The 23,218-nt window shown below is 41.5% G+C and overlaps 1 protein-coding gene across 1 annotated transcript in view; it reads left to right on the plus strand.

The window, feature by feature from the left end:
* Positions 1-23,218, plus strand: part of RAPGEF5 (Rap guanine nucleotide exchange factor 5) — a gene marked incomplete at its 3' end in the record, with an annotated part of 161,230 nt that overhangs the window by 107,269 nt on the left and 30,743 nt on the right. The window contains exons 12-14 of the mRNA XM_082015389.1: positions 18,281-18,374; positions 20,396-20,564; positions 22,484-22,581. Of these exons, the coding sequence (XP_081871515.1) occupies positions 18,281-18,374; positions 20,396-20,564; positions 22,484-22,581 (361 nt within the window). The remainder of the gene's footprint in view (positions 1-18,280; positions 18,375-20,395; positions 20,565-22,483; positions 22,582-23,218) is intronic.

The raw sequence follows: 23,218 nt of genomic DNA on the forward strand, positions 1-23,218 counted from the left end.
AGCGCGTTCATTCCCCGCCCACAGGGTAGAAGGATGGATTCACTGAAGACCTGTACTTTGAGGTTGTGTATTAAGAATCTGAAAGAAATCTCTTCTTCAAAGCTGCTTTTTTCCCCCTTGTGAACTAAATTTACTCTCACGCTGTTAATTCCTCCTTCCCCCACAATCCTTCTTAACATGCCCTGAGTTCAAACGGTTTCATGGGATTATGGAAGGAGCAGCCTCGGTCTTTTTGTGAGCAGGAGCAGGGCTGGTTTTGGCTATAGCCAAACTACAATTACCATTACTTTACTAAGCTCCCTGTCATGCTGCCTGTTACTCCCAGTTAGGTGATACGTGGTTGCATAGTGTGCTGATGCAGTCGTACATTTCTTTCGCACTTTACCATTTCCTGTAAATCTCTGTATCCAGAGGACACCCAGGGAAATAAAGAACAAAAGCCACAACCCAAGATCTATTTGTAAACCATTAATTGGGATAGATTATCGCCGATTTCTCGATGTGAAGGCTCCCAATGAGGCCTTCTGTGGGCTCTTAGTACCTCCCTTAATAGCTGCCAACCCTGAGCTGCATTAAAGCAGCGAATGCCTCTGCTTGCTGTGTAGCTGAAGAAATGCTTTGCTTGAGGAAGCCTGTCTGTGGCTTTGGCAAGCTGGTGCCAACACAGTCTGGATTATCAAGCGCAGCGGAGCTCGGCTCTGCCTTGCCCTAACGTTGGCTACTGCCTTCTCTACCATGTCCAAGGGGAAAAAAAAAAGGGGAAGAGCAGCTGTGGCAGCAGCTACTGAAGGCCAGATTTGTTCTGTGCTGGATGAGGTTGGCGGGGCATTCTGCTGTGGTTTATGTTATCTTGCTGGGTTTTGATTTTAGTGGGCACGTCAGAAGATTGGCTGTTGCATGTAAGAGTAGATGGTTGTAGTAGGAATACTTTTGTGAGAGTGGAGAGGCCTGTCCAAAAAGGAGATAATGGAGCAAAATGCGCTTGGCATAAATTCAGAAGCTTTGTGCATTAACTACAGTTGGTGAGCTCATAATGCAGGCTTTAAATTGCTGTCGCTTTTTTAGAAGAAAGGGCTTGATCCGGTTTGGTATCAGTTGGGGTATGTAACACCTTTTAGGAGAGTCTGTGTGGTTGGCATTGGAGACAATTTTTTTTTTTTTTTAAGTCAATTTTGATCCTTTCAGAGATTGCAATAGGAGTAGAATTACACCACTTTGACAGCCAAAGGTTTCTCATGAGGTGTCAGTTACCCTCACGGAATATGGCTGGTTCTGGCAGGAAGAGCTTTTCGGAATAGCATCAGTTACTGCAATAAAGTAAATTGCTTGTCCCATCTTTTCGACAAGGTGAAAAATACCGATGTGAGTTGTAGCTGTGGCAGCAGCTCGCATCGCCATCTCCTGAGCCAGGCTGAGATCCTGAGATGACCTTGTCTCAGTTCAGAAACGCTTGTGAGATTCTTCCAAAACCAAATCAGTTCTGTGTCTCTGAAGTGAAAATGTGACGGCTTCTTTCAAGGACGCTGAGGGCAAAAAAATTGCGGGGTGGGAGGACAGGAAAAATAGATCAATGTAAATAAAGTGGTAGCGTTGATAGATCTAACTCTGATGAAGGCTAATAATCTAAACTTAGACTTCCATGTGACAACATTTGGGATGACTTGTGATTTTTATTCCTTTGCTTGAACTTGAGTTTTGACGGAGATATAAATTGCCAGAATCAGGCATGTAATCATGGAGAAATCATGCTGTCTGACCTGGGACTGTTAGAGGCCTTCACACTTCACCTTCTACTGCTTTTCAATTTCTTTCCCTTTTTTTTTTTCCTGTGTCCTGCATCCCCCTACTGCCATTATCCCTCCTCCTTCTCCTGCCCACAAGGTTCTCCGGTTCCCCAAGCAACCTTTTTTTTTTTTGCCCTCTCCCACCCCCATTTCTTGGGATCAGGGCTTGTTGGCCTCTCTCTAGGAACCGCTGCAGCTAGAAACAGTAAGCCAGATACTGGCTTTGTTCATTCCCAGTCGTGATTTCAGAACCCTGGCATCAATACAATAATGAAACCCTTGTTGGGTTTCAGTCCCGCCCCGACAGGAGCCTTGTCCCCGGGATCCTGTTTGTTGTTACTGCTGGTACGTGGTGGGGGATGCGCAGCCACAAGCTGGAAGCGGCGAGCAAACAAACAACAGCGGAAAACCACCGCTAACAAACTGCATTTGTCAGATCCCTGTTGTCAAGGGGTTTTCATCCCAAGTCTTCAAGCAGAAGGGAGCGTGCAGCCATGTTTTGCGTGCCCCAGTGCAGGGACACAGCCTGCGAAGGTGACCGCCGCTTCTCCTCATGCAGTTGCAGTGCTGTCTGTAGAGAGCTCTGTAACCGGCGGCTGGAAGATCTCCAGCCTGGTCTGTGCCGGCGAGCAGCGGCAGGGAGGCAGCAAACCGGATGGTGTCGAAATTCAGAACGCAGACACGCACCCCGCCGGCATCCCGACGGGTGAAACGCCTCCTCACCCCCACCTTCAGCTGCATGGGGACGAGCAACGGGGCATGGACGAGCAAAGGGGCAGCTGAGTAGTTCCCAGGACGGGCAAGCAGATGCAGGCCTCTGGCCTGCTTGAGGCCAGCCTGACTGCGAGGAAGCAGGCCTGGCCATGCTGAAGGGACACCAGCCACCGGCTGGGCTGCTGGGTGGGCAGGGAGCCCTTCCCCACGGCGGTGTGAGACCCTGGACAGCCATTGCCATTGTGGCCCCACCGCCCCTTGGTCCCCTCGGGTTTGCTGTGGCAGAAGCCCCAAAGCACAAACGTGGAGATTTTTGGGATGTGGTCATCAGTCAGGAAACCTGGGCACGTTGGGCAGGCTAAGGCTAAACCTGTAGGCAGGGGGGTGGGGGGGTCTCTGCCAGGTGAAGCTGGGCTTCTGCCACATGTTCCCCAGACCCTCAGAACTCTCCCCAGGGTTTCTCTTCTGTTGCAAGAAAGCATTTTCTCAAGGTCTATCCCAGTGTGGTGTTGCTGGCATGAGGCAGTTTTTGTGACGGTCTCCAGTGTGATGGCCCATCTCTCCAGGCAAAAATTTTGGCACATGTTATACATTGCTTATGGAGAGCTTATATAAATATTTTGAACATTTTTTTTTTCTTTGATGTGTGCATACAGATTCTGTTGGTATTAATGAGAATCTGATCTTCCTAGTTGGGTGAGGATTTTGACAGGCAGATGTGCCATAGGGCATTTGGTTTAACATCTCGGTTTAAAGGACTGGAAACTTGGTCAGGGATCAGGGTTAGTAAGATGCAGTTTGGGAAGTTACAGCTATGTTCCTGAGTCAAAGACTGATAACATCTTTAACAATTTTCTAAAAGCATCTGAAAAACATGAAAATGCCATCAGCTTTGCAAGAAACTGCTGTATTGGGTTTTCTTGACAGAGGTAATTTGTATCCTCTTAGAGGGTACAGTCATGTAGGTCCGGGATGAGGGACTTTAGAGCCAAGGGCAGGAGCAGTTCCTGAAGTGCTGTTATTCCTGGTGTTAGCAAGAGTGCCAGCTCCTCTTCTGAACCCCTGTGGCTTAGGGGAGTCCTGGGTGTGAATCAGGGCAGAGAGACCAGGGGAGTCTGTCATTAGACCACATACAAGCTCCGTTGAGGTCACTGTTTGTCAGGATTTTGTGCTCTCTGCTGCAGAGAATGGCAGCTCTGTATGATCTGTCTCCAAATGGAAAAAAACAAAAGGCAGCTTTTCTATTTATCTTAAAATAATTAGATGTTGTTAATAGTTTTTGGATACTCTCATTTCAAATGGGAAGTGAATGCACCACTTCTCCTGCTAATCTGTGAATCCAGAGATTCACAGCATTTGGCTTGACTATTCATGATTTATTTACTTTTTAAAATTCAGACATAGGCATGCATGTGATGATTTATTCCTCCTTGTAATTGGATACAGTGATTAAATGAGCTTGCATATTATACTTCATTGTCCTTCTGGGATGTGGGCAGCGTGTCTTTAAAGCAGCAGCTTGTAATGGAATTGACTCCAGCTCCTGTATATTTACTGTAATTGCTGATGTATTTCTAAAAACTGAGTTGGAAGATTGCTTTTAAATATATGTTTTTATGTAGGAAGTATTTAGCTAGCCAAAGAGTTGTCCGTAATCCTCAGAGTCTTCCTTTGAGATGCTTCGCTACCTTCTCTGACAGGCAGTCTTTAGTGAAAATAAATACATGCTCCCTATTTTGTAACCTGAAAGAAGCTATAGGTAGTGTTACCCCTAGCAGAAGTGTCTGCTGGGCTGCATCTGTGGACAAGTGATTACAGTCTGTTTAAGGAGACTGTCATCACGTAACTGATGATTTTCCATAGACTAGCCAGGGATAATATAGAAAGGATATTGCTTCTTAGTAAGAACCGCCCCCCTCCCCCCGAAATTAAAAATGCATTTTTTAATTGGCCTTAATGACTAACTAAGCAAAGCAGTTTAATGAAAAAAAGCCTTATTTGCAGAAAAAAAATGCAGAAAGATAATGAGTTATCATTTTACATATATAGAGGCATTCAGAAGCCACAGTGTCTGTAACTGGTGCTATGCAAACACAAAGTAAGAAAGAGACAACGCTCTGCCCTGGGGAATTTACAGGATCCACTAAGAGAAGACCCCGCAACCTGGTGCAGCAGCGAGACGGGAACAGCAGTGATAGGAAGCCTTGTTAGAGAAACTGGGTATGGACATAGTTTGCAGAATTTTAAATTAGCAGGCTATCTCAGCGATGCTAGTAGTCCCAGTGTTTGAGATTGTATCTTTTAATCAAAAAACCCAGTCCTACTAACAGTAGCTTGAGGCACTATCACTACATCTCCTTTGGCTGAGTTATTTTATGTCTACAAGTATAGCTGTGCTTACACGGCAGCCTTTGCTTCAATGAGACAATAATTTCTCTCTCTCTCTCTCCTACAGATGCACTTGCTCCCATTACTCATAGCAACACCATGTCTTTGAGAATTTGCTGCCCTGTCTCAAATTTGAAATTTGTCAGCAGATTCAAAGGTTACCGGGTAAGGGAGAGCAAGACTGACAGACAGCTAGACAGACAGTTCAGTTGCAAAAGCCGTTTTCCTTTGGGGAACAAGAAAGAAAAAGAAATGCTGAAGGAAAGTAGGAAGTATGCTGCTGTTAGCCTATTTCATTTGAAAAGGGTTTGGAAATTTGATAGAGAAAGGTGATTTGCAGTGGGATCACCATTTGAATCTCCCATTTGGTGGTTTTGGCCTCACTGGCAGGAGGTCGAATGCACAGGTATTGTCTGCATGGGACCACGGAGAGGTGAGCAGAAGGGGAGTGAGGATACTGGGTTTGTCCTCTCAGCTTTGGCTGGTACCTCCCACCTCAGCTGGTGCCGTCACTGAGCCTGTGCCCGCCTCCCTTTCTCTGTACAGGGGAAAAATAAAGCTTGCACGTTTTACAAAAACCGTGCTGGTACTTGTGGCCAAAAGGAGATACAGGAATGAAAGATGGCAGCAAGCACTAGTCACGGCCAGGTGTTGTTACCTGTAGTGGTGAGGCGTGGTCCTGGAGCAGATGAGCCAAAATGCCCAGCTTGATACCATATCGTATCCGTTACCGCAGTTCACGTTTTTTACCTTTGCATCAAGTTAATGTATGCTTGTGCAAAAAGATATGGTTTACATCTCGGCCGAGGAGATTCCTTGGCCCTGAGGAAGTCCAGGGAACAGCTGGCAGTGTTGATGAAGGGGTAAAACCTGAAAAAACAATTCCTACCAGATACAGAATGCATCTCTTCCATCAGATGCTTTCCAATTTGTGCATGAAAGAGACAGGATCTCGTAAGGCTTGGGAAAGCAAGCTACAAAAGAAGAAAGCTGGACTATACCAGTCCAAAGTTATGCCTATCTGAGAGTTGCATTCCACGTGTATTTTTTGTGACTGAATCAATAAATAGCACTAGAAATCTGAAATAATGGCAAAAGCGAATACACACATTTAGAAAATTACCCCACCGGGCTTTCATCCTGTAATTGCTTAATATCCCTGCTTTATTTACCTGAAATAAGCAAGGCCATCAGATAAAATCCCTGAGTAATTATGGTACAGCTGAATCAACTATCTAATGCTGAGCCCTCCAGTGAGTGAAAATTATCAAAATAAAGGTGTTCTTTCTTCAAAGTGTAACGCTGAACTACTTTGGCAAGCAGCTGAAGGTCCTTGCACAGGAACGCAGTTCTGCTGCCACAGGGTATGATGCCCGTGCAGGTGTTTTAATACTCACAAGCAGCTGAACTCCAGATAGTGCCTGTTCCTTGTGTCCTACCCCTGTATGATCTTTAAACCGTGCAAGCAAGAACCTTTGTTACTACTTTCATTCTGCTGTCAGTACAGGGTTGTACTGACAAACCCGATAGTTTGAAGTCGTTAGATGTTCTTAATAAATACACAGACTATGTACAAGATGTATTTTTTATTGCTGTCTTCCATTGAGTTGTAATAATGAGGAGAAAAGCTGGCTTTAATTACATGTTAACCTGTCATTGGAATGATTTGGGTGTCTCAGTATAGCAAGTACAGTTTCAGGTTCATAATTTAAGGACATACATCATGTAAATAAGTCTACAATTAATGTTGTGTTTCAACACTACCACCATGAAACACATCAGGGTTTTTGGAACCCATTCACCACATGGGAAGGCAAAATGCAGCTGCCTTATGAGTGCTCTTGACGCTCGTTGTTCTGGTTTTATGCTGTGAAGACGCACTTCGCTGCCGCGGGGAGCGGGGACGAAGGCAGGTGCGAGAGATGTAAGATGCAAGTATGGCCCTGTTTGGGTTTTGGGTTCTTTTGGGTGTCGTGTCCCTCCTGCCGTCGCCCTCCCAGTATGAGGAGGTCTCTGCTGTGCGTTGTAGGTGTTTAGATATTGCGTAAGTTATTTCAGAGGTAAACTGAGCAGTCTGGCCACCAGCCTAAACTATTGTATACCCTGGGGCAATAGGCTGGAAGTGCATTCTCCAGCCAGACTGCAGTATGCTAATGCCTCTTGGGTCTTTTATGGGGTTTGCAGGATATATTCCCTCCTCCTTGCCCCCTGCCCAGCAGAGCCTGTAACGCATCGCAGCCATGCAGCACTCTTCCTGGGCCTTTTGCCTCCCTGTGTCAGAAGATGATGGCAAAGTCTCTGCCTATGAGGTTACATGACAGTGGGCCACAGCTGCAAGACCCTAACCTAGTCTCTGTGACCCAATACACCAAAACTGTTCCACCACTTGACCCAACGTGTTGCTATTTCACAACGCTGGAGGAAGTCCATGGTCTGTACGTTAGTCTAGGGCACGTTATTGTCGTCTTTTGCAGAGATTTGGACCACATCCAACAGGTCTTGCTCCGATGAAAATGCCGTCATTCGCTTTGTCGGCAGTTCTGCCAAATCTATAGAAGCCAGGAGCGTTTTGCCCGTGGAGGCTTTGTCGTGCGAGGCTTTCCTGAAGAGATGCTGTGATGTTTACTGCACATGCTCCACTGCCACATGTTGGGGAGTTTGCACTGCTTAGCATATTTATGATAATTCGACTCCCAGGGGCAAATGAGATTCTTCATATATCTCCTTCCCTGCGCTGAAGCACAAAGAAATTTCCCCATGTTGCTTTATGGGGGGGAAATAATAGATCAAAGCTTCTTGCTAAACACTTTTAAAAACACACAGTGTGGATCCGTACATTTCTGTTCCCTTAAGGGACCTATCCTGCTGGTTGGTATGGAAAGCAGTTAGCAGCAGGTAATGGGGATAACACTGCACACTGAAGTCCAGGCGTTGCACCTGACTTGCAGAGCTTTACATATGGCACTGCCATATGTAGTTTGACCTGTTCTTTATCCATATTATGTACTGGTATAGAATGTATTCTGGTCACTATACTGTAGTCGTCACAATCTGCTGGACTGGATATTGTCCAAACACAGTGGGTTTTGTAGCCTGTCATTAGGTACTGAAGTTAAAACTTTTTGGGCTAATAGTCTTAACTTATTATGTATTTGAAAATACTGCCAATTAAGGGGTTTTTTTTAATATATATAGATGTTATTTTGGAGTTGTAAACAGAAAATTTGGGTTCATAGTCTCAAGAAATGTCACTGAAAAGTAGGCACTTTTAAAGTATCTCGAAGACACACAAAAGAAAAACTCACTATCTTTTTTTGAAGATATGATGATATTTTAATATATAATATTAAATCTGAAGGTTACTGTTTCCTAGGAGTAGATTTTCCAATTCAGCGATGAGAAATACATGGTGAACTTGAAGCTTGGTTCTTCTTCAATGCCATACGACTGTTGGACAGCAAAGATGAAAAGGATGAAGATTAAGTACATCTTCCTTTATATTAACATTCTGAAAGTCAAATGTCTAGTCCAATTTTCAAGTTCCCTTTAGACTCAAATGCGTGCTGAGCCGGTGGACCTGGGGAGCGGGTTGAGTGCTTTGGCCACGAGCACCTTTGAGCAGACGCTTGGTAGGACCAAGCCTGCTCTGGCAGGGGGGCAGGTGGGGCAGTCCCTTCGTGTGCGCTGCCGTCTGTCGCGGGAGGATGGCTGTGTGCGATGACTGTGCTGCTATGAGGCAGCAGAAGGTCCAAGTGGCCCCACTGAGGCAGTGGCCGCTCTTGGTGGCACCTGAACGCACGTCATTGAGGGGTGCGGGCTGGAGAGCATTGCATCTCTTTGGGTGCCTGGGGGAGAGGGTGGTGGCAGGGATGCAAGGAAGTCCAGGTGCAAGACAGGAGCAGAAGAGCAGAAGGTTGCCTTGCACTTGCTCGTGCAACTTTCACTGAAGCAGGCTAGTGGCCACGGGGGTGGCAGGCGGTGTGCCTGCCGGAGGGCAGCCATGAGGACAGGCCAGCAGCATGCCCCTCTCTTCTGCCCCAGAAGGCAGCTGGACCCCAGGCAGAAGGATGAAAGGGAACCATTAAATGTTTTATCTTCAGTCCTGCTGCTCCAGGCAATCCTGGCCTGGCTGGCTTGTTTTAAACAATTGATGGAAAGAGAGGATGGGTTTTTCCCCTAAAGCACTTTGGGAGATGCCTTATGGAACAAGGGGTGGCTGCCTTCTGCAGCCAGGCTTGCGTGAGGGCTTCACCTGCGTGTTAAAGTACCTCACTTACTCTCAAGTGAAGTTTTGCTGCGTGGAAAGCTTGAGTGTTTTAGTTGCAGTAGTCAAGGGCTTTTTTTAACAAAAAGTAGCAATATCTTAGGGTGACTGCTATAGGCAATATTTCTAATACTTCAAAAAGTATAAGGCATAGTGGACTTGTCCAATAATTCCAAATAACCTCTACCGTTATAGCTGCACATTAATCACCAGGGCTCCCTCCTACCTGGGGGAAAAAAAAAAAGAGCTTCAGATTTCTATGTGGAAAAATTAGTGCCTCATTAAAGCCAGACAAGTTTGACATTTGCTCTCTGCCTGTAGTTTCAGGGCTTTTTGTCCCTCAAACAAAATATGAAACCGCTCCAATACATGTGATAGCAGCAACTGGAATGCAACTTTAGGAGGATCTTTGACCTTACCAGACAGAATGCATTTGATTCATTTTGCAGATGTCAAAATACTGCCAGAAATCTCTGTGAGATGACCTTAGAAATTATTCCTAGTTCTCATTTTTGTGCTCTAATAAAAACTCTGGTTGTACAGGTTAAATATCTTGCCCTTATGTATTTTCTTTTTCTAAGCTGATGCCAGAAATAAATGGCTTGCTCTTTATTCCTTTGTGCATTGATTTCTCGGTGCTTTGGTGGTTAGGTGACATAACTGCTATAATTGTTTTAATACATTAGCAGCAAATTATATATTGACGTTCTTTTTTCCAGTGACCTTTCTCAACATAATTTTCATTTTTTGCTTCATGCTGTGTCCATGGTGGCATAGCATTTTTAGAGGATTTGATTTTGGATTAAGGGCTAATCCTGCAGGGTCCTGAGCACCATTGCCATCTGCTGCATGCAGGGGAGATCGGGACCACTCAGCAGCCTCTCGGACGTGAGCAGTGTCTTGCTAGATCAGATAGTAATGATAGCAGTTTGCATTTACTGTTTGTACTTGGAGACATCCTGACATTTTTAGTAAATTGCTGCGAAATTACAGATTATTGAGAAACTCCTATCTTTGAAAAGAATTGCCCTCGAATTGTTTTTCCGTTTCTGCAGAACAAGCAATTTTCTGATTACAGCCACGACTGGCTGGACATGCATTTGCATTGCTGAAAGGTTTCAGAACATTGCATAGTATTATATGAACCAAAACATGCAAAAAATTTTATGTGTAGCAGTGTCTGCCTCGAGGTGTGATTATAATTTTTCTCTTTTTAGAGAAAGGAGCAAGAGGGGTGACAAAATTTATCAAGCCTAAGAGCTTTCAGTGCTGAGAGGCTGTGCTGTAGCCCTCATTTAGTTTAATTTGAGCTCAGTGAGTGAATATTTAAAACAGCAAAAAATGTCTAGTCCCTATAGAATAGTAAATAATCAGCATTCATTTTACTCAGGCACAGGGAGCTCATCTGTTTGCCCAGCTGTAACCCCATCTCACAGGGCTACTTTTCTTGATGGTTGTGAGAAATGCAAGTTTTAACTATTTCTGAGCAGTTATAGCATTGCTAACCGCATCAGTGAATATTTTCTTCAAAGAAAATATTTCTAGTATGTGTTTTGAAGTCATAAGGTGCATTAGCATTATTGAGCCCAGCTTTTCAGTCATACACAGGAAGATAAAAACCCTGAAGGATTCAGTTGTTTTTGTGGTGTTTTTTTTTTCCCCCAAATATACTCTGGAGGATGAGCCTTGCTAAATGTTAAGGAGAAGCGGTTGGCCCTGCAAGGTAGGGATGATGCAGTGAATGCAAATGAGAGCAAATTTTGAAGTTGTTGGTCATTTTTAAATTCAGAATTCTGGCTAATACTGCTAAGTGTATTAACATAAGAGGATGTCAGGAGCTGGCCATATGGTCATCCCGTCATCTTTGCCATAATCGCGAACGGGAAAAGGCATAGCTAAAGAGTCTTAGAATTTGCAGTATGTTGTCTAAAATACATTTATTTCTCTCTCTGTCTTTCTCAAAAAATCCACCCCCAAAACTCCGAAGAGGTCTCATTACCACACAAAACGCAGAGTTTGCATTGATGTTTGAAAAATGTGTGTGTAACCCCCGTTCACATTTCATGCTGCTGGAGTTCTTACACGCTGCCTGCCCACCAATACATTATACTCAGGTTCTAACGTGCTTCAGGATGAAGAAGATCTTATGATCTCCTTCTATTTGGTGTGTTTCTGAAAGATAAATTGAGGAGTAAGGGCATTTAGCAATTTCCTTGGCTTGGAAAGCAGACGGTTTAGAGAGTAATGTTTTTAATTCAGTACACAAGTTTTCATCCTTTTACTCAGTTTAATTGCTGTAAGAGTAGTTTTAACCTAACAGTTAACTGTGAATTCCAGTGGCTTGTTCATTCAGGCAATTTTTTTTTTTCTTTTTTTCCCCAATCTCCATACAGGTTTGGCCTCCTCCAGCAAATCCTTGGAGAAGGCTGAATAGCTGCTTTGCATAAAGTGGAAAAAAGACTTGCATTCCAGCACTTTATCTATATTTTCTTATAATCCGATTTAGTGTGGAATACAAGTCTGAAAAACCCTTAAATCTTTCTGTAATTCTTGCACAGCCATTCACAATGGATTTGTACAGTGCAAAAGTGGAAGAGATTTGGGTTCAGAATGGTGATAAGTCTTAAAAAAAAATAAAAAACCAAACAAACACAGATGAGCTGTTTTTCTTTGCAGTTTAACAGATTTCACTATTAGTACCCTCTCCTCAACTATCAGTACGTGATACAGACAGTCTGCAGATAAAGGAATATATAGTCTATATGCACTGTGTCTATATGTTTATACTGCTCTGTATAAAGGAAGTTACCTTTTGTAAACCATTTAATTATAAGAAAAAAGGTTTATGCATTGCATATTTAAAATTATGTCGGGCTTCTTTTTTTGCATAGCTTTATTTTTTCTTAATATGTAAATAAGCACGTAACAGCAAAGAAAAAACATGGAACCAGAAATGCTATAGAGTGGGAAGAATAGCTTGTGAAAAGTTGCTTTGTGAAGTCTGATATGAAAAAGAGTTCTTTTTCTGTTGAAAAGGTTCTTGTCACCTTGGCAATCACAGTTTGTCACTGAAAGTGGGAGGACTTCTCTGGCTTATTTTTCACCAGGTTTAGGGGGTTTTTTTGGTAGCCATTGAGAAGCAGCAAAACAAAAAGTATTGAGGATGTAACAGGGTGATCAGAAAACCAGGACAAACTCGAATTTGTCTTCAAGTTATCTCTTCTTGCGGGTATAAAGGGATTAATGGCTCAGTGCTGGCATGGTTATATGATTATATCTGGCTTAGGTGGACAGGGTGTCTAATATTAGCAATAGAGCAATAGGTATATTCGGAATACAGTTTGGACTATTGAGCATATTTGTAATGTAAATGCGTATACAGTATTGTTTTAGCTGTGCTGGTCTAAAGACACTGGTTGGTGCACATGCATGCTAGTAAATAATACATGGACATCCAAATTGCTAGGTGGGTAGTTAGAGAGGTGTATCTACCTGTAACACTGGAGTATTTCCCTACTTTTCCTTCTTTACTCCTTACTTTACTTTATTTACTGAAATATTTGCTTTTTAAAAACTGTCCTCAGATATATTTAATAAAAAGAAATTACCTTTTACACCATTTGACAAAGGCATTTCCTTTAGATGAAGTCTCTTTTCATGTTTACGTGGCAAGCCATTAATGTGAGACTGCTCCATTGATGCCTTGTACTGCTGTGGTAGTTTAAGAAAATGCTCAAGTTCGAGAAGAGCTTACAGGTGTTAGGCATGGCAACACCACGAAGTGTACTGCCTGATTTCTTAAATGTGCATCGTGGACGATTTCTGGCTACAGACCCAAACTCAGTTTTGTCCTAAGGGTTACTAATTGATACCCTGCCTGAGAAGAGGGTAGAGAAGGGAGAAAAGAAACCACTGAAAAATCAAATTTGGTGTGTAAACCCATGTGAGAAACCTGTTCTACCCTCCTGGCATTTAAAAGCATGCCCTCACATTGAGTTGGCATGTGTGGAGTTGCCCTTTCGGAGAGAAAGGGTCTGATCTGGTTAGAGAGGTTAGTGGGCACATGGAAAGTAGCAAGGAACTCTCTGATTTTTGAAGTACAGGGGAACGTACCATGTGTTATTTATCCAAATATATGACCATTTATTGTCTCTGGGACTCAAGGTCCCCCTTCCTCACCAAATTCACTGTCGTTGCCGTGGGCTGTCGTCACCTTATACACGCAATACAGTTGCAGCTTCTCTTGTAGGCGTATTGCTGGGTCCTTTAGTTAGGAGGCAAAAGCCAATGTTCCCTGGGTAATTCATGTGTGTCAGAACATCCCATGTCTATATCGCTCTTGCCATCCCTCAGCCACCCTGAGTGTACCTTGCAGAAGGACTTCTACGTGTATCCCAGGAAGATGGGAAGAGCGGTACTGACTGCTCCCAGTGAGGTTAGTGTCTGTGCTGCCTTAATTCACCTGGGGAAAGCGGGGGACACAGCCTGTGAGAAACTGTCTCGGGAGAAGCTGGTGTGACTTGATTATTTAATACCAAACAAGCAGAGTGCCTGCTTTTTGTATGATTTTTATGCTACGGTACTTGCATTCAGTGTGGTGAGATTGCTGCCGAAGGCTGCCCCCGAAGAGCTGCAAGAACAGGAGCCCATTGAACTCGTGCTGGTTCTGTTGCATGTCTTAATGAAGCTTTAAAATGCTTGAAATTGTCTTTGAAATGAAGTATTCCATAGCTGCAAGCTAACTGCATACTTTGTAATAATTGCTTAGCCAAATAAAGAAAAATTGTGAGGAACAAAGAAAAATCAGATTGATGGCTAGAAGAAAATGATTAAATAAAAAATTCATGAAGAAGAGAAATTTTAAAAAAGCGTGGCATCACAGGCTTTTGCACAAAGACTTCCCTTCCAATGGGATTTTTTCTTTTCCAACCATTTCTGTGCATTTTACTCTCCCTGTTTGCTACGAATATTAGAAAAACTTTTTCTGTGGGAATAGTGGGGAAGATGGTCACAAATTTATGCAGAAACTGGGGCACAGAGTAAAATTCAAAAGCAGAGGTATGCATTTCACTGCCGTTCTGAGTGAGGGTATGGTGCACTGTAAATAATTAATGATTCGACTGGAATTGCCTTTTTTTAAACTCTTAAATCAACTGTAACTAAACAGAAAAACCCCAGGAAGACTTCTGTTCATAATTATCAGCCCAACTTTTATGTTTAGAGCCCATCCTCATTCAAATTTACTGCTCTTAGTGGCTGTTAGTAACACGGAATGAAAAATTTGCTGTGAATAAATTCTCTCGTGCTTAGCTTTTCTCTCTGTTTGCAGGTTAGGACCAGCAGATCGTTATTTGTGGACATGTATTAATGTCCAAAAGTATCTGAGAAGTGTGCAAACATTTGTTTTGAACAAATTATTTTTGAAGAATCAGTATACCCTCAGGTCTTGTGTCCTTGCTATGGCATGAAAAAACATTCTGGTATGATTTTAAATTACAGTGCATTTAGGAAGAAAATACAGAAGATAGTTACAGTGAACAGTAGGACTTGAGGGAAATACCTACAAGCTAGTACAGGCATTTTAAAATAGGAATATTACTGTAAAGTCTTTAGATGATGTGTGGTAATAGATATTTAATCTAGCCAAAGCACTTTCATTGCTTACTTGTTAAAGTAATTTAATGGATGAGTGATGCTATTAGTGGACCACATGCAGAATCCAGACTGTTTTTGTTCAAAACATTCTTTTAGGGTTTAAATTTCTAAACAAGCTCAAGAGGCAATTTGAAGAGATCTAGCCTATATGCAAGCTATGGGAATCAACATTTGTGAACTTTTCTTCTTCTTCTTAGCATTTCCTCTGCATTTAGAAGAAAAAGGAAATCACTCTGTATACTTATGTGCGACTTTAAGTCATCTGACTGATACGCCTTGTTTTGGGACGGTTGTTAGAAGCCAGAGACTGAATAAATAGATGTATGTGATTGAGCATGCAGAGAGGAGGAGATAAACAGAGAGCTTAAAAACACTTGTAAGTGATCTGAACAAACATACAATTTTAATCTTCCCTTCATTAATTTTTTGGGGAGAGTTGCATTAGTAATATCTGTAGCATAGTTCTTGCAAAAAGTTTAAGCAAAAAAGCAAAAACCTTAAATCTAAGCAAAACCAGCCTTTCTTCCCTCCCCAGCACTTTGGGTTGCAGGAAGGATTGAAGATAAAAATCTGGAAAACAGATGATCAGGTAATAAATATAAACTTTTAAGTTGGTATTTTAACACCAGTTAGTATGATAAAAGTCCTGCTATTTTGAACAGTTGCAGAAGTTCATTGATAAGCATTGCAGTTTTCCTTCAGCTAGTACTTAATTTCTTTTCTGAACACATGGTTATGTATTGCTGAAACTCGGGTATCACCTATACAGAGTATAGACTTGGGGAAATAATCTGCTGTAAATGTCTCTGACTTCATGAGGATCACTGCACGGTCACATAGTTTAGTGAAGAATTAAAATGTGGTTGTTGACTCCAAGATCAGCCGTTTCCAAATAAATGTTTGTGAAACCTCCAACTTTAATAGCTGCATTGTATCGCCCAAAAGATGTGCAACAGAATGAATAGATGACCTTTCACATAGAGAACAAGCTGTTCACAATGTCTTTTTATTTACTGAGACAAAATATTCTTTTTATACAGAGATAATACTTTCCACCGTTTTTAACAATGTTGGTGAGATATAAAGAATTTAATTGTTTTGTTTCTGAATGCAAGGGGTTTTAGCTGTGCGTCTTCAGATCAGGACTCTTGTTAGACCAGCTGTGTTAAATGCATTGATCTATCTAGATTTTGTTCTTTTTTTAAAGACAATGGAGGTATTTTGAATCCCATGCTCACAGGGTGGGATGTCATTAGCTATCTGTCCATGTGATAGCCACATGATACCTGGCTTTGAATGATATATGGGTGAATTCTTATTGCCATCCTGCACCACAGCTGTGGGGTCAATAATTTACTGACAAGGAGGTCCAAGGCAGCTGTAACTGAAATTGGTCTAAATTATTGTGAAATTGCAGCCTTATCGTGAAAAGCTGCTGGGATGCTCTCGGCTGCACACGTGTATACAAGCACTACCTTGGACCGGCACAGATCATGAACAAATGGTGAGAAAATCGGGATGATGAAATGGGGACTCAGCCTTATCCCTTTTAATGTGAGGTATGGTTTGTCCCTTAGTCTTTACAGTTGTAAATCCACCACTTAAATCGCAACGGGATAATTGGTACTAACTAGTAACAACTAGTTACAGTAGTAAAGTATTTTTTGCTCTGCGATATAACCAGAATTACTTCCGTTATTGTTCAGCTGCTGCTGTTCCTGTTGTTGTCCAAACCTGTACTCTTGTGAAAGGAAACATGGTATATTTGCTGGTATTCAAAGAAATACAGTGAACAGGAACTCTTCAAAACTCAACGGAAGCCTTGCCATTTTGGGAAGAAAAAACAAAACAAAAAAACCCGAACACAAACATTTTTATTTGGGGGTTGAAAAGATCAATATAATTCTCTTGTCTGTTTGCAGAAAGCTAAAGATTTTGTTGTTTGTGAACCAAATACAAATTAATTCCTGGATCAGCCATCATAGATGAGTAATCTATTAAAATTGGAAGGAAGTTTATTAAAGAACTGTAGAATACTTTCAGTTGGAAGGGATCTGTGAAGACATCTCGTCCAGCTCCTGCTCGAAGCAGGTCCAGTAAAATCAGGATGCTCAGGGCATCCCCAGGCAAGCCCTGTATATACCTGATGTTGAATAGTCTGTCTAAGCAACGTGTCCCAGTGCTTGACCCTCTTCACAGGAGAAAAAAACCAAAAAATCTCTTGTATCTAGGCAAATCTTATATTGTTGCAATCTCTGATGGTTGCCCCTTGTCATTTTGCTGCACACCTCCAGGAAAAGTCTGGCTTGGCCTTATTTCTACTCTGCCTTTGGGTTGAAGACCACCTCAAGGTTGCCCCCGAGTCCTCTCACCGTAGAGCAAACGTAGTCCTTTCTCAGCCTTCCTGCTGTGTGCGGTAAAGGTTTGGAAGAATCCTAAAACTAATGTGGCATGGGAATGAGGAATGAGGACGTTACACTGAGGTCCGAACCATCAGTGCAGTTCCTCCTGAGAGCCGGAGCTGCTACAGCTGCAGTGGGTGGAGATGGCTGAAGTATCATGGTCACAGAATCATAGAATCTTTGGGTTGGAAGGGACCTTTAGAGGCCATCTAGTCCAACCGCCTTGCAATGAGCAGGGACATCTTCAACTAGACCAGGTTGCTCAGAGCCCCGTCCAACCTGACCTGTAATGTTTCCAGGGATGGGAAATAAGGTGGTTCAAGTATTTATTTGAAAGGAAAAAAACCCTCACTTTAGGAATTCAACTTTCTAAAAATTAAGTATGCGTTTAAGTGAATAATCATTCATTCTGACCAGAAGAGCTACAGTATGATGAGCTGGGCCCCAAGGAGAAATAAGCAAACTCAAATCCCATCACAGAATGCTGAAGTACCTTCAGCCCATTTTTGTAACACTGATGGAAACCAGATGGAGGAAGAAACCTTCCATAATGTAATTAAATAAACCTTAGAGGAAACTACTCAGCGCTTATGGTGGTGGCCACAAGACTAACGAGCTAAAGATATGAATATCTTTAATTCATGCATCTCAACTACTCTGTGTAGATGTTAATCACAGTACATGGCAATGACAGCTTTCTCTCTCCTATTACTAAAAGCTTCTGAATTTCCAGAACAACTTAGCTGGTGGAAAGGTTGCTTTGCCTGCAGTAGTGCCAACCAGGAGGGTGGTGTTCGTGGTAAGGACTCTTACTGATTCCTGAACTGCGGCTTATTTTCCTGCTTGTTGGTTCCTTGAGAAATGAGGATGTGCTTGTTAAATAGGGATCTGATTTCTGCAGTGGCAGCATGTTGTTAACTGTTTGAAACTTGAAGATTGATATATTCCGTACACTTTGGACTTCTGTTTTCAGGGGGGATCCTGTTCCTGCCATGTGCCCTAACAGGAGCAGATACTCTCTTCCTCCTCTCAGTGATATATTCTACCTTGGGCTTTTTTGTCTTCCTCTGCAGAAACTCTCCTGGATGACTTCCTTCTCACGTACACAGTCTTCATGACGACTGATGACTTGTGCCAGGCGCTTCTGAGGCAATATCCTTTTATTAAGTGTTACACCTAGGTTTGTATATTGTTAAGCCTTATATCAAATGTTGTAAACTGCATGCCTGGGCTAATTGGTTTTGCTCTTTGCATATTGATATTATTGAAATACAAACCCTGCATGATTATTTTGAGGTTGCATGTAAAAATGGTGAAAAAGAGAACGATTGTCTAGTATTTACTATGGCACACTTAACAGGTGGACTGCACCTGGGGTTTTAGTATCAGATCCCAAGAAGTGCATGAACAAATAGGAGAAACTTCAGAAGAAAGCAATGGGAATTATCTGTATTCTAGGAAAAAAAGACCTACAAAGAAAGATTGAAAGAATTGGGATTGTTCTACTGAAAAGGGGAAACCATGAATGGGACAGTCTTCAGGTACCAAAGGGGAAGGGAAGAATCAGTTCCCATATCACTGCTGGATGGGACAAGAGGCAGTGAGATGAAATTGCTACAAGACACTTTCATGTTAGATACCAGGAAATACTATTTTTTTACATTAAGAAAAGAAACACTGGAGTGGAAAAACTGTGAGACAGTAGAATCTTTGATATTAGAGAATACTAAGAAGAAGAAACTAGAAATGTATTCTAAGGATAACATAGGATGTACTTGAGCCTCTCTTAGGGTGTACTAGTTAGGGTGGACTTGGATGGACTAGTTTAGCTGATCTTACAAGATCTCTTCTCCAGTCCAATTTTCATAAGGTTTTATGGTATTTGGAGTTTCATTCAAATCTGTAGCTTCTCAAAGTTCAGGTTAGATTGTTTTCTTAATTCAAATGGTTTATGGAGGAAAAGATTCAAACTGGAAACATTAAATCCAAATCTGGGTATGAGTCCCCCTAATTGGCACGTGCCTGTATATAGAGAGATGTATACGCGTTTATGAACATTTAGAATTTGCATAGCTGAGGAATCAATGAACAGAAAAATCCTGCTCTAAAGTTGCATGTACAAAGCTAAAGCTGCCTCTGAATAAACCTATGTCCAAAACATACGCATTTGTGTATGTGCATACTTATTTCACAAGAATGCTTGAAAGATCTATTGAAACAGATGCCTAACTCATAGCAGCAATGTAATCTTACATCTGCTGGTTTTGTTTAAAAGATATGTAAGTCTTTATAACTGTTACAAAATCACACTTAAAATGGGGTTAAAACCTATCCAGACCTGTATGTTAATTACTAGAATACCTATATCTGTGTAATACATTTCAGAATGTGTGAAGAGAAAAAAGGAAAAGTAAGTGTTTACAATCTCTGCTCTTTTTATCATGTGATACAGTATATAAGTCTAACTCATTCTGAGATAAAAGAAATTTTTTCTTGTATTTCCAATTACTTCCATAAGCTATGGAGTATTGTTTGAATGAACTTGCCTTTTTTTTTTTCTTCTTTTCTTTTTTCCTCTTTACCTTTTGTGGTGAAAACATCATCTATTCATCTAATAAAGGAAAGAATATCAAAGGCAGGGGAACAATGTATGAAGTAGGTATCTTCTGTCATTTGGTGTTTCTGCTTTGCGAATAGAGGACAATGGTGGAAATAGATATTTTCACCTTTTAAAAATTTTAATAGTGTTATTTCTGCAGATAGTGTAATTTGTGCAGGGAAAAAGAAACCGACTTCCTCTGCCTGGGTTTTTTTTGTTGTTGTTAATGATGCATTGGCCTCCTTCCCACAGACATTCACGTTGGCAATCAGTGTGCAAGACAAAGGTTCGTTCCCCATTCTGCAGAAAAGATATGACTCAACATTGTATAATTCCTCTTGAATTGATTTTACTCTTATAGACTTGCCTCTCTAATCTATAAAGGAAAAAAACCCTGTTGGCTCAGAGGATGAACTGACATTTCTGTTACTGAGGATTTCATTCCAAAAAGTTCATGGAACTCCTAAAGCTCCAGATGGGATAAACCAGTTAAAACTGAGCAATATAGTGAAAAAATCTTTCATTAGCAAACAAGAGGATTGCAAAGTCTTTCCCATCACTTCATTTTTAGGCTTCAGTGAGACCTTAGTATTTGTTCCTTAACCTACTGTACCTATTGTGCTAAGAACCACCAAGGGAAAGAAGACGACTCTGATGTGTCCTGTAGAAAACGAAAAGTCTTGCATTTGGTGTCTCAGTGGACTTCTCTCTACAAAGATTGGTTACATGAAGATGAGCATTTAAAACAATTTTTAAAGGTATTGAAACACTTCTCAACGCTGTTTAATTAATATACTGTGTCTAAAAAGCCCCAAGAGCAAAAATCTGTAAAGCATAATTTTTCATACTTAAATTTTTTCCATGAAATCTATAATAAAAAAATGATTTACATGTGTCTTCCTTGCATGCCTTGGAGATAGTCAGTTTGAACAGAAAATCTGCAATGTTAATACATTCAGCGTCAAAAACATTACTTTCAGATATGAAACTTACTGAACTCTGTGGTCTCTAGAAAATGGGAAAATTTAGGAAGGTAAGAGAACTATAAAGACCTCCAGGTTCCTTGGACACTCTGGTTGTGTCTGCCAGAACAGGGTCTACAGTCATTATCCAGGGGATCACGGATAAAGAGCTTTGTGGTCCTTGTAAGAGATGCTACTTTGACTGAGTGAAACGCTATTCCACAGTGTTTGTCAGGTGCACACAGAGCGCAGTACTGCTTTATGTATTTTTAATAAATAATATTATGTTCTTACTTATTAGCAAGGATCTTCTGATCTTTCTGAAGGAGTCCCAAAAGCTTTTATAACTCCCTTGTAAATTTGCAAATAGCCATGTCGTCACTGACCCAAGATCCATCTGGTTGTTGGGTTTTTTGTTTTTGTTTTTTCCCTGCTTGTTGAAAGGTGAAAGTATTTTAGGAGACTTTGCAGGATCTTCCACGTTTCCTGGTGAAATTCTTTGTCTGCAACTGGAGATTTTCTTAAGGGCCTTTTTGTTCTCTTCAATCATTTGCTCGAGACAGGGGGATGAAACTTTGAACTAGATTTGAAGAAAGTCTTGAGCTTCCTGTTTTGTTCTGTTTTGTTTTTGGACTAGGACACACTGCATATGGAAGCAGAGACCTTCGTATTTTTGCTGTTTGGTGCTAGGTGTGTACTGGAAAGCGGGCATCATTGCAGCTGTCAGGTTACACTGCGTTGCACCTACCTTGATGCAGGGCTTGTCTTTATGGCCATGGAGGTGTGTGACTGTGTGTTGTCACACAGCTTCTCTGCTTGAGGCTTCTGTGCAATGTTAAACAGCAATAATGTTAGTGACGGTTGAATATACGTGCAAACACAATGTATAGGATTGTAGGCCAGAACCACTCATGCTGAAATTTATGAATGTAGGAGTGTTAATTGGGCTGAAGCAAACCTGATGACTCAGGATCACACATATGATCCTCATTTTCTTAGAAGAGAAAGAGAAGGATCTATGTGCAGATTCTGAAAAAGTCTAGAGAAAATATTTCCTACAATTTCAATCATGAAAGCCGATACAGTTTATTTAACTCTTATCTGAGGTAGTGACTTTTACATTTAACTGAGGTTCCTGATCGATGATACTCAGATAATGCCTCCCCCAAAAATAAGCAGCAGGGTTTGTTTGTTAAATTTCTCTATTTATTTATTTTTTTATTTATTGTTTTACAACTAGGAGTATGTTGTTATTGGCTTGTGAGAGACATCAACTAAATTTAAAATGCATGCAAGTGTGAGAAAAAGTGAAGTGTTAAGTGTCGTAATCAAATGAACCTGTTTGTTACCATTTTTGGATAAATGATGTTGTGGTATGTTCCCATGCTTGAGGATGTGTTCTTCTGACCTAACCCAGATTTCACGTTAACAGCCACAAGTGCCATTTTAAATCTTCCTGTTGTAGACTAATGAGTGTCAACATTTTACCCTCTCGCTTGCTGATGATACAAAGAGTGTTTCACCAAAGGCAAGCTGAATATTGACCCGTCTGGCAATTTAAACAGGAGCATTCTCTCCTTATGGGACTTGCATAAATACAATAATGAAATTTTGGTTTTGTAGGCTAGTGCCTGAATTGATTGAGACCACTGATGTGATGCCTTAGATTTATGTTTGAGTTATCAGATGTTTGCAAATACTGTTTTGTTTTGTAGACGATATACAGGAATGTGTTAGATGATGTGTATGAATATCCCATTCTTGAGAAGGAACTGAAAGAATTTCAGAAGATACTTGGCATGCATCGTCGTCAGTAAGTATTGATTATATTTGTGATCAAGTCTGCTTCTATTTAGAGTGTAACTTATTTTTGTTGTACCTTGCTGTAATTCAGGAAGGATAAAGTGATGAGTGATACAAGTACCATATTCATTTTTATAAATCATGTCTTCTTTACACTAAAGCTAGATTATTCAGTCTTCTCTGATGTTTGCTGGGTGGTGTGTGGTTCAGCAGTGACTCCCCTCAATTTTGCTGGGGATGACTTGCAAGTAGAGTGATGCATTGTGGAAAAGCTGGTGAAATTTCCCTCAGAAGCTGCAGTCTGTGATTTCAGATGGTACATTCATTCTCATTCTCTCTCTGCAATCTGCAGTACTGAGAAGCAAGTCTCTCTTGCAATAGTTGTCTCAGGGTTATTATTTTACTAATAATTATGGTATTTATAAAAGATACTTCCTTGACACGTTTTTCCAACAAATGGAGTTTGTTTCTGTGGTTTGACTGTTGGGGAAATGGAAAGAGCTGTGTCCCTGAGGGTGACCCTGGCTGCTTACCCCGGGGGCCCAAGCTGTGTCCGTGTTCTCGGGCAGCTCGCGGGCTGCATTGCTTGTCACTACATCAATTGTGCCAGTCACAGAAAAGTTTTCTGGCTGAGCCAGGCACCCTTA

This window comes from Phaethon aethereus (assembly GCF_964289735.1).
Source record: "Phaethon aethereus genome assembly, chromosome: 2".
Lineage (NCBI taxonomy): Eukaryota > Metazoa > Chordata > Aves > Phaethontiformes > Phaethontidae > Phaethon > Phaethon aethereus.